The 15,018-nt window shown below is 54.8% G+C and overlaps 1 protein-coding gene across 3 annotated transcripts; it reads left to right on the forward strand.

Moving 5' to 3' along the window:
* Positions 1-7,018: 7,018 nt before the first annotated feature.
* Positions 7,019-14,926, forward strand: LOC124963209 (fumarylacetoacetate hydrolase domain-containing protein 2). Of its 3 annotated transcripts, none has more exons than XM_047522783.1 (9): positions 7,019-7,148; positions 9,361-9,611; positions 10,717-10,933; positions 12,673-12,732; positions 12,985-13,147; positions 13,688-13,967; positions 14,316-14,424; positions 14,536-14,623; positions 14,752-14,926. In XM_047522783.1, exons 2-9 carry the CDS (start codon positions 9,367-9,369, stop codon positions 14,760-14,762), a joined length of 1,173 nt encoding a protein of 390 aa, XP_047378739.1. In that variant the 5' UTR covers positions 7,019-7,148; positions 9,361-9,366; the 3' UTR covers positions 14,763-14,926. The 3 variants fall into 3 exon arrangements, with proteins under 3 accessions (XP_047378739.1, XP_047378741.1, XP_047378740.1); XM_047522784.1 differs by having other exon boundaries at positions 7,025-7,244; XM_047522785.1 differs by lacking the exon at positions 13,688-13,967.
* The last annotated feature ends 92 nt before the right edge of the window (positions 14,927-15,018 follow it).

Consider the following 15,018-nt stretch of genomic DNA (forward strand, 5'->3'; position numbering starts at 1 on the left):
TGACTGCCCGTCCTGCTGGGCGTGGCTTTCCCTCTTGCCGGCGGGACCATGGATTGGCTGTCCTTGGGACAGGTGTCAGGGCTGGTCCAATCAGCTATGGGGCCAGGATGCTGCTGCCCCCTCGCACCAACAAGGAAGTGCAGGCTGGAAGTGGGTGAGGGATGCCCGGGTGGTGGGGGCGGGGCTGTAGAGGGACCCCTGTCCCCCACCCGCCTGAGGATATGTAAGAACTAAGTTCCTGATAACACATGGGGGAAATTCCTCAGCACATGCCACGCCACATCTAGGGCATAGGGCCCTTGCTTCCATTCTAGAGCCCTCTGGGTTATCCTGAGCGGATCAGTTTACCTGACTGAGCCTCGGTCTCCTTCCCTCTGGCAGAGCTGGTGCGATAACGCAAGCTGGCCTCCGAGTCAGTGAGCAACCTGCCCTCCCACCCTCTGAGGTTTCTGTGTGCTTCTCCCTTCCTAGAGAAGGGCGGCTCCCCTCAGTAAGCCAGCGGAGGAAGGACAGACATTTCAGAGGCGTCTCCAGGTCTTGGAAATAAGTCTGTGACAGTCCTCAGTTTCCACGGTTCTTCCAAAGCCCCTACAGGGACCAGCCAGCTATGGAGGGGCAGTCGATGCCAGTCAGGCCACAGCGGGCAGCTTGCCATCCACACACCCACCGTCCTGCTGCCACCCCTGCATGGCCAGGGCCACCAGCCTCAGAGGGCCCAGGAAGTGCTGAGCATCCGGTGGGCGTGGCCGGCCTCCTTCACCCTCCCCACAGCCCATCCGTGGGCCTCTTGCTACCTTGACAGCACAGGATGGGGACACTGAGGTCCCACGCCCTTCCCCAGTGCTGCCCTGGGCACAGTGTCCCAGAGAAGTGGCCGGTCTGCAACGGAGAGGATCCCAGGCTTCTGGCCTCCACGTGCCTGCAGTTGAAGTGCTGTGTCCCCTAGTGACCACCAGGTGGCAGCTGTGCCACACACCTCTGCCTTGCCCTGCAGTCGGTGTCCCAGGAGGCTGCGTGGAAGGGAAGCTACTTGTCCCTATTTCTCCTTGTCCTCCACCTGCTTCCCCCAAACAATCAACAAGTGCATCAGAGTACACCAGGCTGGGTGCTGGGGAGAGGGGACACAGTGACTGTCCTCAGTTTCATTAAACTGGACACACCTGACCGCTCATACGCATGAGTAGGACACACAACTCCTCACACACAACCAGCCGGGCCTTTCCAAGTCCTGAAGAGAGCACAAGAACCCCACTGAGACTGCACAGGTCCTCGTGGGCCCTGGTGGTGTGTCAGGGACCCCGTGGGAAAGAGCACCCCTGGACTCTGGGTTTCAAACAGCCGAGGGCACTGTTCTCATAGAACTGAACTTGAAAATGACCACCCCTCCCTCGTGCAGGTGATCATTCTGCAGCCTCAGACCCCGCTGTGCTGACCTTTATCTGGTGGCCTGGAGCGGTCAGGAACACCAGCTGTCCTTCAAGTTCACGGTGGCCCAGGAGGCTCATAAGGCTGCAGAGTTCTTTCCCTCCCTGAGCATCTGGTAGCTGCATGTCTGCTTCTTATGGGCTCCTGCTCCCTCCACGCCAGGCAGAACATGGCACAGTCCCCTCCCCGCCCCTTCCGAGCTCCCAGGTCCCAGCACTAAACCAAGGGAGGCCCCAGTCTGTGCTGACTGGGCACCTGCTGGACACCAGGCAGGGGCTGCACCTGAGACCACAGTGAGCCTGCTACCCTCTCTGGTGGGGAAATTCAAGTCTCGGGACACAGAGGGAAAGAGCGGGATGGAGGCAGTGACCCAGCAATACCGGAAGTTACTGTGGGCACAGGATGGGAGACCAAGTTTGCCAGGGAATGATGTGAAGGACCATGAAAACCACAGCAAACCGGCTCCAAGCCAGGGGCTGCGGGGGCTCCTCGGGAGGAAGCAGGGCTGCCCAGATGCCGGGGAGCCCCTGCTGCCCGCCACCCAGGGGCCACACTCCACGGAGACCTCCTGCGGAGGACCTCCTTGGTCCTGGACAGTGTGGGCGTCCTTATTCTTTATGCCCATCAGCCTTTTCCATCCCAGATAAGCCCCCAAGCCCACTGACAGCCCAGAGCAGGCACCAGCCCTCCCAGCACCCTCACCCACTGGGCCCAACCCTTCAGATTAGGGGAGTACCAAAGGCCAGCTGTCCCCAAAGAGGACATTGCTGGGTACACACGGGTGAGTTTCAATTGCCTGGATTCACCCAAACCAGCTGCTGTGCAGGGACTGCAGTGAGGTCTGCAGGGTTCAGAGACTGGAGGAGTGAGGGGACAGTGCCTGTGACCTTGGACCAGAGCCAGCACGGCCAGAAGTACCAGCTGAGTGGGGCCAAGATGAGGGTGAGCGGGGAGAGTCTCCTGCCCCCGCCGTCACCACCGTCTACATCGGGAGGGGGAGATGGACTCAGGCCTTGGGCAGCGCTGGGCAGGCGGTGGTGGGAAAGAGCCCTGTGCTGGAGCGGGCCTGACAGAAGGTCCGGGCCCAGGGGACAGTCAGGCTCTTCCCGAGCAGGCCCCTGAGGACAGGCCTCTCCTGGGTGGTGGCGCCCATCAGTGGTCCGTCCACCCCCTGCTGGCTGGCTGGCCACTGCTGGGCAACTGTTTGTCCTGTTCCTCAGCAGGATCTGGCTGCCTGTCAACACAGGGCCCAGCTACACTGCCTCTGTCCCCACACTCTGAGCTGCACACAGGGTCCCCTCCAATCAGTTCGCTCAGCCTGCGTTGAGCACCGTCCGCCCACTGTTGGCAGAAACACCGGCCGGCCGTGCTCCACACTCCTCGGCAAGGCCCGCTTCGCCAGCACGCATGCCTTGCTATCCCCTTGCTCTGCCATGGCCCACACGACTGGCTAATCTGAAATTGGGGGCCTGTGAAGGGAAGGACTGTAGGTGGCTGGCTACAGCTGGATCTTACCACTGGATCCCAAGTTTACCGTTTTTGTTTTGTTTCTGTTTTTGGCGGTGCTGGGGATCGAACCCAGGGCCTTGTGCACTCCAGGCAAGCACTCTCCCCACTGAGCCATTTCCCCAGCCCAACTTTCTGCTTACGGCTAAAACTGTATTCTGAAAACGGACCACCAGGCTTTCTAGTTCTCACACTGAGGAGCAGGGTCCCTCTGCCTGAGGTGGCCCTCTGCTCCCCTTTCAATAGAGGGCTTTAGGAATTCCTCTCTCGCCTTGGTCCCTGGGCACCGTAGGCAGTGAGGAACGTCACCTGACGGGGCACTTCCCCAGGTCACCATGATCAATTAAGTCACGGAGGCCAGGGCGCCCTTTGCCAGGAATGCTGGGAAACTCCCTCTGAAGCAGAGGCTGTGGGAGTCCTGGGTGCTTTTCCTCACGTCCAGGAGCCACGAGACTCAGGTCAGAGTGGGGTCCTGGCTAAGGGTGAAGACAGAAGGCAAGACCCGGAGACAGAGGGACGCGGGTCCTGAAGCTCAAAATCAAAGCGTACCTTAAGCGACTCCCCTCCAATCTCTCCTTGTCACTTACAGGAACCCTGAAAGTGCCCTGGCCCCCTCCCTTAGGCCAGCAGGAACTGGACGTTAGCACTTGCAGTTGGTCAAGCTCAGCTTGGAGAGGCGAACGTGGTTCCCAGGCTCCAGGAGGGCCTGGGGGAGTGGCCAGAGCATCCAATCCCACCAGACTGAGCGGCTCCCCAGCTGGAGCCACAGAATTCACGCCTGGTCCCCAGAGCTGGCCTGTGGGGTAGGGGAGGGGTCAGTAAATGCTGCTGAAGTTCAGAAGGACAGAGGCCACTGCAGTTGGCCAGGAAGCCTGGGCAGGGTTCCCAGGTGAGGCGAGGCCACAGGCCCCAAGGGTGCCAGGTCATGGGGCCAGGTCCAGGCTGCCCAGGTCGGTCTCTTGGAACCATCTCCTCTGGTGGGCTCTCTGCACTGTGGGGCGCCCTGGCCTGAGCAGGCTCCTGCGACGCCAGCCTGCCCCTCCGCCTGCCACTTCCCTCTCCCAAGCCCTTCTGGCTGTGTCCCACCAGGCACGACAAGGAGGCCAGGCAGCACTGCTTTCCAGTTGTTTTTTTTTTTTTTTTTTTTAATCACCAATACAGTAAAACATCCAGAAATTAAAAATAAGACCCCACAGAACAGGTCATCAGTTAGTTCCCGACAGAAAACCAAGATTGTAAAGTTTTCAAATTCCTCCCTTTGTTGACAAACTCTCCCAGCCCCAGGTGCACGTTTCTCCCGGGCAGGCCAAGTGGGGCCCTGGGGGAAGAGACGCTGGTCTCGGACCTGCTTCCTTCCCCACCTCCTTGCTCCTGCGCAACCGCAGAAAGCAGCAAGAAGCAGGCACGTGGGGGCGGGAGGCATCTGCACTCCAGGGTCCACCACCCGCCCGCCCCCTGCCCATTACTTCACTTGTTCATTTTTTCTACAATAGGTACCAGGGAGGGATGACAGAGGGGTGACAGAAGAGCAGAATATTTGCAAACCCTTCCCCAATGGAGCCTATACTTCCTTGGAGACATTAATAAAGTGAATCATACAAAACAGTATAAATTTACAACCAATGTCAAGGCAATGAGATGAGACCTCTGGGCAGGGCATGTGAGGTCAGGAGCTCCCCAGGGGAGCATTTGAGGGAGCCTGAAGGATGAGGAGGAGAGCAGGTGAGGCACTGTAGGGAGACAGACAGCACTGCCTGGGGCTTGGGGCTGCACCGAGGGGGCCAAAACCCAGAACACTGGGTACTAATGCCAGTGGAAAGGGAGAGGTCAGCAGGGCAGAACAGTGGGTGGGATGAGACCCACAGGTTTTGCCCTCAGCCTGTGGGTAGCAGGAAGCTACCAGTTGTCTTAGTCTGTTTTCTGTTGCTATAACACAACACCAGAGACAGGGTAATTTATAAAGAAAGTTTGTTTAGGCTTATGGTTCTGGAGGCTGGGAAGTGCAAGACTGGGCAGCCCTACCTCATGAGGGCCTCTTGCCGTTTCATAACATGGCAGAATTCAAAAGGATAAACAGGCACACGCAGAAGAGAGGCAAGCAAGAGGGGCTGAGCTTATAACAACCCACTCTCATGGTAACTAAACCAGTGCCATGACGATCCCTCTTAGTGACCTCGTTTCTTAAGACCCCACCTCCCAAGACTGCAGCCATGGCAAGTTTCCAAATGAGATTCAGGGGGATCAACCATATTCAAGCCATAACACGGGTATTATGTCAGATTAGTGTTTTGGAAATCCCACCCTGACAGAAACACGGACACCTGATTGGAGGTGACTAACGTGGATGCAGGGAAACCAGCGAGGAGGTTGTTCTATTGGTCTATTCAGTCGATGCTGCACAACAATCATTGAACATTATCTCATCTCATCGCACTGGAAGTCGACCGTGTCCACCTAGATGACTCCTGTTCAGGCTTCTCATGCAGTTGCAACTAGATGATGTCAATTAATAGCTAATAAGCTAATAGAGCTGCAATATGGAAACTCAAGAAAGCACCCATAGGAGAATCATCAGAGTCCAGACCTCTGGGATTTTAGAGCTAATCTATACCCACTCCTGCACATAACAACTCTCCTATGAAGAGACAGCTGGCTTGCTGCTTGGCTTTGCTGGAGACTGAACATCAAAACATGGGACATCAGGTGATCATCTGACTTGAGCTTCCCAAAACAATCTGGGTGTTGTCAGACCCACCTTATCATAAAGATGGCCATGTGCAGCAGAAATCTGTCATCAAGTGGAAATGGGAGATAATAAACAGCTCTGGTTGGGGTGGGAGGTACAGTAAAGTCCTAAGAGCAGGTATCTCAGACTCCTTTGACACCAAATCCTGTTGTGTTCGTTCCTCTCCCTCAATCCACGCCTGTGGCTTCCAGGGATGTTCTTGGGGTCAGTCCTGAGGAAGAGAAAACTCAAGGCTGACTGTGGATGGGTCTGCACAATATACTTGTAACACCCAAAAGTTATCAGCTGCAGAATGACTCCGAGGGTCGGTGGTGAAGAATAATCCTCCCAGATAAACTTTGAGCACTATATGTGGCTGTCTAGAGAGAGAGACATGGCCTTAGATAGGGATTGGTTTTGGTTCACATGTAGTTGCTAGTGGTTTGGCTGGATGGTCAAGGGCTTGGAAGGCAGAGGAGAGTCATCCAGGGCTGTGGGTTCTTCCTCCTAACCATCCCTGAACACGCACCATCTCCACCCAACACCAAATCCCAATCGCTCTCATCTGCACCACTCCTAGGCACCTTTCCTGGGAGAGGCTCAGTCAATCTTCCGGAAGTTTGGTCATGGCACCCTGAGGAGCTTCCAGTGATGGCCTGTGCACTTAGATAAGGTTCAGCCTTTCTCATGGGACAAGTCCAGCCCTTGATACTCCATCTGGTCTTTGATTATTTTGGAGCCCCTTGCCCAGGGCATCTCCTGGCCTGGGGAGCTGAGTTGCAACCGTCTCATGAAACGGCCTCTCCATTGGAACGTTCTCTGCGCTGCAGGATAAGTTCACTCTCCCACTAGCTCGCCCTGCACCTGAACAGGTCGCATGGGTGGAAAAGGCTGGCCTTGGGGTCTGGGAACCCGCTACTCATTCCGCCTGGGTCCTCGGGCGGAATACTTTCAGCCTTGGGGTCCCCACGAGTAAATCAGATAACGCCCTTCCCTCCCTTCCTCGGTATGTCCATCAAGACAAAAATATCCCTCCACCGGCGCGCTAGGGTACGCCGCCCACGCCGTTTTGCCCAACGATCAGAACGGTGACTGCCGGGCCGAAGGGCCTGGCCGGGCGGAGGCCCACGAGGCGGCCGGAAAGAGCGGCCCCGAAAGCGCTGGGTCGCCCTGAGAGTGCGCATCCCTTAAAAAGTCCGGCCTGCGCGCCTCGACGCCCCGAGGCCGGAAGGAACGTTCCGGGGGAGACCCGCGCACCGGCGCTGGACTCGCCCTGCGCGACGGACCCGCCCTGCGCGACTCAGCTTCCGGGAAGAACCAGGCGCTTTCTATTGGCCGTCGCTCCGTGACGTCACCTGTGCGCGCCTGTTTTGGGAAGTCCACTACAGGTGTAGTGCGGGCTGGCGCGTGTGCTGGTTCCTGCGGCCTTTGACCTACAGCGGGCCCTAACTCCAAGCTTAGGGCACCGGGCGGGATCCGCAGCCGCGCCCAGGTAGGTTGGATCTGGGCCAGACCGAGAGGACGTCTCCCGCAGAGGGCCGGTTAGACCTGGTCGCTTCCTACGACACGGACGGCGGGGCCCACCGTGGTGAGCGCCTACCCACTGCCTCTGTAGAGCTGGGGATCTAGGAAAGTGAGGGACCGACTTCGATTCCAGGCGAGCAGACGGTGGGACGCGGTGCAAACCCGCGTCTCAGGCTGCCAAGCTTGAGCGGTTTCCACCTCCGGTTGCAGCCTGTTTGCTCAAGGACTTGGCTTGAGCTCGGGCCCTGAGGCATGACGGTTACTGCAAAAGCATCGGGGTCACCTTGGCAGGTGACTTTACTTCATTACGCCTCAGTGCCTCCTTTTGTAGAATCGGGCGTCCTACCCCAGGAGATTGTTGTGAGGGTGAAACTAACGTGCATGTTCCTCTCACGTGGGAAGAGCAAAGTCTGGGGGCCAGGGGTTATCAAAGAGAAGCAGATGCTTAGGCCTTTCTCTGAGGCAGCAGGCCACTGGGCGCCCATAGGCATGACCGATGGCAGATAGGGCTGATGACAGGTCCTCTGGAGACTCTTCTGTTGAAAATGGTACCCTGGGAGGAGTGGAAGGGTTGCCCATAGATTTACTTGCACAACACTCGACTTCAACGTCACCTGGGCATGAATTCCAATACGAGCTCTTTTTCTTAACTGTGTGACCCTTGGACATTGGACACATTCCTTAACCTCTCTAAGCCCTAGCTTTGCCCTGTGTAAAATGGGGCTAATGGTACCTACCATCCACAGTTGTCAAGAGAATTAAATGAGACATTTAGGTGGAACATTTGATGTTGTATCTTGTGTTTAATGGGAGCCCTTAGTATTATTTGGGTGTGTAGGATTTCCAAGTGCATGCATTTTGACTGGAATAGCCTTTTGACAGTGGCATGGTTCGTATTTGTGTAAGAAAACAGGGCAAGAGACATAAAGCCCCTGGTTTTCTAGCTGAACTTGGAGGCTAGCACAGTGGGGACCTAAGTCTAATGAGTCTTTACCTGGACAGGGTAGATTCACTTAAGTGGGTGAGGACCAAGAGTTTGGGGGCTGAGAGAGCTATCTGCCCATTTTTAGCGTCATGTACTACTTTTAAAAGACACCATGCAGGAGAGGGACAGTGTGGTAAGGGTAGAGACCCTACTTAGATTAAGAACAAAATAAAGAGAATGGGAGGGGCTAGGAATGTAGCTCAGGGGTAGACACTTGCCTACCATGTGTGAAGCCCTGTGTTCAATTCTCAGTGCTAAGGGGAAAAAATTGTTTTTTTTTTTTTTTTTTTTTTTTTTGAGAGAGAGCATGGGGTTTGTCATTAAGTGGAGCTGAAATTCAAACTGGTACCCGAACTGTGTTGACGTTTTCTAGATGATCTGAGGAGGGAAGGCACAGCCATCTATCCCAGGGTTGACAGTCACCAGTCTCTCCCATAAAGGGAGATTAAGCCTGTCTGTCATATGTTCCTTAAAGTCATCAATAGCCTTCTCTATGGCAGGCACAGAGCCCGACTCCATAAACTCAGTAGCAAAGCCCTACCTTTCCAAGACAGCAGAGCACTGCTGGTCTGCAGCAGCCCCCAGCGGTGGAAACTGATGGCTACTAAAGAAGCAGGTGGGGGCTGCTGCAGAAGTCGGGCAGCCTGGCCTGCACGTGTGAGCACTAAGAAGCATTTCAAGTTGAAGAGCACAGAATCAAGTTAGCATTCAAGGAACCACATGAGGCCAGTGTTGGCAGGGGCTGCCGCTCTCCTTCCTAGTCCCACTCAGTTTACGGCACTTCCTCAAGCAGCAGGAGAAAGGCCGAGGCCCTGACCATCTCCATAGTAACAGGCTCAGTAGCTTGTTTTTTCAGTTCCCATCTGTCTGCCTGCAAGCAGGACGACTGGGCTGAGTTTGTGGGACCTGCATTTGTTTCCCCAATGACCACAGCACTGCCAGGCACATCATAAACTTTCAAAAAACAGTGGTTGAAGGAACACTGGGATCCCTGGGACTAGCCCAGAGCCTGCCATGAAGGGGTCACTCGCTCCCTGCAAGTTTTCACCGTATGAAATACAGCAGGTGAAATGACATAAACAGCACTTGCCATGTCGTGAGCCAGGAGTGGTGGGTGGGGCAGAGGGACTTGGGGATCCTGATGATGATTCTGAAATGCTGTCTTTCAGGGCCTCTGATTTTTTTCCCTCCGTAGGCTCTGATGCTGGTCGCTGCCAGGAGGAGGTTGCTCACAGCCCTGCTGCAGGCTCGGAAGCAACCCTTGCAGCCCTCCAGAGACATGAGACTGGTGCAGTTCCAGGCACCCCATCTGGCGGGGCCTCACCTGGGCCTGGAGGCAGGAAATGGTGGGGGGGTCATTGACCTCAACGCATTTGACCCCACACTCCCCGAGACGATGGTACAGTTCCTGGAGCAGGGAGAGGCAACCTTGTCAGTGGCAAGAAGGTAAGTCAGCTGGCAGCATCACCCTGCGCCACTGCCCGTCCCTTCCTGCCTCCACACACTCCACCTGGGAAACAGCCAGCAGGTGGCCCTTCCCTGCGGGAGCAAGGCAACTTCACTTTTCCTTCTTCACCTTTTCACTTAGTTAAGAACCTTAGAAACCTTATATAGCAACATTCCCCGTGTGCAGAGGAGAAAACTGAAGCCCAGAGAGGTGATTCTCTCCCAAGGCCACACATGAGTGGTACAGCCAGGACTCAACCTCATCTACTGCCTTCACCAGCAGATTAAGTCCTGCTTGCCTGAGGAGTCTGGGACCAAGGTTTCTAAGAGGGAGGCATCTGGGGAAGAGGGGATCAAAAAGATTTTCTCCGAGATCATTGTTCCCTGAGCTGGGGCTGTGGGAGTGGGGCATTCTGAAGCCGGGAGCTCTGTGAAGTCTGCCTCAAGGATCTATGACCACAAATTAAAACCACCTGAAGATGACGTTTTCACCTACTGATGGCAAAAATAGAAATGCTTGACAGCATACGGCGTTGATGACAGTATACTCCAATCCTGTCATTTTCTCCAGATTGGAGACAGCATCCCTGCCCCTCACTAGGGATTTGTGTGCACCTCTGAAGTGCAGTTGTATGCAGCCATCAAGTGGGGACAGGGGGGACGAATAAAACTATTTGTTGTGGTATAGGGATCTTCAAAAAATTGTGTGTGTGTGTAAGTGGCATGTAGTACACTGCTTTGCATGCAGAAGGGTGAGAGGAAAGGCCATCAAAGAGTTGCTCTTAAGGACTACTCAGGACATAGAGGATGTCTCCAGGGAGGGACAGGGCATGACTGGAACGGGTCAGAGACCTTGCCCTGTATTCCCATTTGTGCCTTTTGAATTCTCCTGCATGGACATAAATGACCTGATAGGGAGAAGAAACAAACACTGGATAAACCCAGTGCTCAGAGCACTCTCTGATCTCAGGACACCAGCTGATGGCTGACAGAGCTAGAAAATACGTCTTAAAATGCAGTCATCTCCCTGGTTGCCCCCAATCCTGGGACAGGCGAGGATCACCAGCCTGTCCCAGCCAGCCCCTTTCCTCCTTGGTCTCTACAGAGCCCTGACAGCCCAGTTGCCTGTCCTTCCACGGTCAGAGGTGACCCTCCTGGCCCCAGTCACGCGTCCAGACAAGGTGGTGTGTGTGGGCTTGAATTATGTGGACCACTGCAAAGAACAGAACGTGCCTGTGCCCAAGGAACCCATCATCTTCAGCAAGTTTGCCAGCTCCATCGTGGGGCCCTACGATGCGGTGGTCCTCCCCCCGGAGAGCCAGGTCAGTGCCTCCCTACCACCTTCCGGGTCACTTTCTGTGCCATCACAGGGGCACATTCAGCTTGTAGGAATTATGTCACTTGATAATGCATCGAGCAGAAACTATAGGGGATAATACTGGCTGTGGGAGGTGGGGAATGACATCTTTTCCTGATTGTAAATATTAAAACTAGAAAACTACTAAAATATAGATAACAAAAAATTTAAGTCACCATATTCCCGCTGTCCAGGGCTTTGGTACCCGTGTTGGTTGTGTACCTCCCACTGTCATTTTGTTCCTGTGTATGTTTACACTGTACACATACGTACGTTTTACCTAAGACTCCATCTAGGACACTTTTTCATACTGTTAAATAGTCTCCTTGGCATATTTTAGGTTACCATGTAGTTTTCTCTTGTACCAGTGGCCATAATTTCCTCACTGATCATCTACTGTTGGGCTTGTTTGCAACTTTGGGATTTTTTTTTTTTTTTGTACTGGGAATCAAACTTGGGCATTTTACCACTGAGCCACATCCCCCTTCATTTTATTTTAAGAGAGGGTCTTGCTAGGTTGCCCAGGCTGGCCTTGAGCCTGCAATTCTCCTGCCTCAGCCTCCTGAGTTGCTGGCATTACAGGTGTGGGCCACTGTGCCCAGCTCGTGACACTTCCAAGAATCCTGTCAGGTTTTCTCGTGGTCCATCCCATGTTCTAGTTCCATCTTGTTTTCTTCATTAAATGCTTTCTAGAAGTCTACACAGGAACTGTGTACTTCTTGTCAGGAGGCTCGTGTGAGGTGGTCCAGTGTGACCCCTTGGCTTCGTTTTCATTCACCAACTTTCTCTCCTGTGAAATGCGCTTTCCTTGTTGTAGTTAATAAGTGACCTGCGGGTGGAGTGTGGGTTCAGTGGCTCCTCCAGGGGTCCTGGGGTCCTTACCTGCTTCACTCTTGCACGTGATTCTGTGACGCCTTCGACCGTCACTTGCTGGTGTTCTCTGAGGCAAAGCTGCCTCCATGCCTTTAACATCAGGGTGAGTCCTGCTTTTGATTTATATGCAGCTGGTCCTACTCCCTAGCTCAGACATTTTTTACAACCTCAGCTGGGCAGAGGGCTACCGTATTGGTTCCCATGTCCCTCACTGAGCATTTCCTTGCTCATGTCTGCAAGGAGTCCGGTGTGCTTACACCAGCCATAGAAACAGTGCCAATTCAGAAGGCTGAATTCTTTGCAGTTGCAGTTTGCTAGTTGGGGACCAGGTGGAGCATTTGTTCTTGGTTGTAACTGTGTTATTTCTTTTTGTGAATTGCTCATTGAAGCTCTTTGCACAAATGCTGACCTTTTCTCGTTATCACTGAAGTGAGTTAAAACATTATAACATTTAGAACAAGCTGGCCTTACCTGTTGCCAGCGATTATTACTTGATCTCCTTTGCTGCAGGCATCGAGGGTGTCTCTGAGCTCAGTCCTCCAAACAGTCATAGCTCGAGTCACACTGGGGAGCTGTGCCTGGGGCCAGCAGTGCTGCCTCCACTGCTGGAGCCTCCATCGGTCCATGAGGCAGTTCTTCCCTGGCATTCCCTGGCTCTGGTTTGTGGGGACTGTATATGTGGACTGGCAGCCAAGGCCCACTGTCAGGGGCCCGGGCCTGAGGCCCTGTGCACAGCCTCTTGGCTTGGGAACAGGCCCAAGGCCACTGCAGCCAGAGGTGACTATCATACTGGTTCCCACCACCTCCTCACTGCTTCTCTCCCACTCTCAGGAGGTGGACTGGGAAGTGGAGCTGGCCGTGGTCATTGGAAAGAAAGGCAAGCACATCAAGGTGAGGTGGAAGAGGGGCTCTCAGGCCAGACTCAGAGCAGAGGCCCTAGCTTCTGTCCCTGCTGATGCTGACCACACTCCCCAAGACAAGGGTGCCTGCGTCCCTAGTACTGGGACATGGTCAGCTCCTACCTGCTGGCTGACACTGCCTTACCTACCACCTAACTTGGGATGATTGCTCTGAGATCCTTTGTTTCAGGGGTTGGTGTCACCTGTGATGTAACCTATCTGGCTGAATCCCCTGCCCCCTTAGGCCACAGATGCCATGGCTCACGTGGCTGGCTTCACTGTGGCTCATGATGTGAGTGCTCGGGACTGGCAAATGAGACGCAATGGGAAGCAGTGGTTGCTGGGAAAAACCTTCGACACCTTCTGCCCCCTGGGCCCTGCCCTGGTTACCAAGGACAGTATAGCAGGTGGGTCCCTGGTCTTTGTACTTGGGGCTGACCCCAGCGTCAGGAGAAAGCAGCGCTCCACGGAGTGCAGGTGCAGCCACGTGTGAGCCCGTCTCCCTGGCTGCTGCACAGGGCACATGCACACCTTCAACTGAAGTCCCCGCAGGCGTCCTTCCTGGGCCCCCAGTGGGACCACAAGTGTAGTGCTTGTGAAACCACATTCATAAAGTGAATCACAAACAGCCCTGCAGTAATGGTGGGCCAGGCTTCCTCTAGTTGCCCATCTGGACCGGAAGCAAAGCTGGCCCTTCAGCATGGAGAACCACTGTGATAAAGCCTGGTTAGCTGGGCCTGGTGGTGCACACCTGTAATCCCAGAGACTCAGCAGGCCAAGGCAGGAGGGGTGCAAGTTTGAGACCAACCTCAGCAATTTGGCAAGGCCCTAAGGATTCTGCAAGACCTGACTCAAAATAACCAAAAAGGGTCCGGGGCTGTGCTCAGTGGTTAAGCAACCCTGGGTTTAATCCCTGGTGCTAAAAGCAGCCTGTTCATTTTCCACAGTGAGGGAGAGGCAGGCGCCCCAACTGGACCTCAGCCAGCCACTGCGTACACAGAGCAGCACCAGCCACAGCAGGAAGGACAGGGAGCACCAGCGGGGTGGCATGGCCACGTGGGCGAGCACACCCAGGGCAGCAGAACCTTGCAGCACCCGTGCAGAATCCTCAGTAAAGCTAAACTGTTCCAGTTGCTCTGCCTGGGTGTGCAGAACGGCCACCAAGAAAGATACCGATGTGGGCTGGCCAGGACACTATGAGGGCAGGTCACTGCAAGCCAGCATCAGGTGACAGCAACATGGGGCTTTACTGTACCTGCTGGAGCCATCACCCTGAAGTTTTATAGATGCTCAGACATTTTTATAGCTACAGTTGTCAGCCTCTGCTGTGGACAGATGTCCATTTAAGGAAAAAAAAACACCCAGCCACTTTCTCCCCCATTCCTTCACTCACCCAGGGGCTGCTGCCGGGCGCCTGGAGGTGGTGGGGATGCAGAGGAGCCACGTGCGCACAGGAAGCCTCGGAGTAGGGTACCAAGCCAGGCAACAGGTCCCTTTCACCTGCAGGCTGAAGCCTCCCTGCAGTTTCATCTTTGCAGATGTGGGAGAGATCGACCTCATGGACTCTCATTTCAGATCCACACAACCTAAGGATCTGCTGCCGCGTGAATGGGGAGCTGGTCCAGAGCAGCAACACCAACCAGATGGTGTTCAAGACAGAGGAGCTGATAGCCTGGGTCTCCCGGTAAGTGGGTGGGGCCTTCCTCTGCACACCTGGAAGCTTAGCAGAGCCCTCTATCCCTGGATGTGGCCACCTTGGCCCTTGGTCTCACCTGGCTCTTTTGCTTTGCCCTAGGTTTGTCACTCTGTACCCAGGGGATATCTTCCTCACCGGGACCCCCCCAGGTGTCGGTGTGTTCAGGAAGCCACCGGTCTTTCTCAAGGTGGGTTAGCTAGAGGAGGAGAGGGGGCAAGGGCTGAGAAGGCCTGGCAGGGTTGGCACCGACTTGGGAACTGCAGGCTGTGGAGGTGTGTATGCCAGGGCTGAACCCCTGGTGACCTGCTGTTGCAGAAGGGGGATGAAGTCCAGTGTGAGATTGAAGAACTAGGCAGCATCGTCAACAAGGTGGTGTGACGGCTTCCTCAAAGCTCCAGCTAAGGTGTGCCACGTGGCCCAGTGCTGCTCTTCTAGGCGGGAGAAAGGAAGGTGGAGCTCTCCGTAATAAACTCACCAAGGCAAAGCTTAACTCAGCTTCTGCTTCTGTCATGTTTGGGCTTTTATCAGGGCAAGATGACATTTTCACAGGACTGGGGAAGGAGGTCACATAGACACACACCG

The sequence above is a fragment of the Sciurus carolinensis genome, chromosome 13 (genome assembly GCF_902686445.1).
Source record: "Sciurus carolinensis chromosome 13, mSciCar1.2, whole genome shotgun sequence".
NCBI lineage: Eukaryota > Metazoa > Chordata > Mammalia > Rodentia > Sciuridae > Sciurus > Sciurus carolinensis.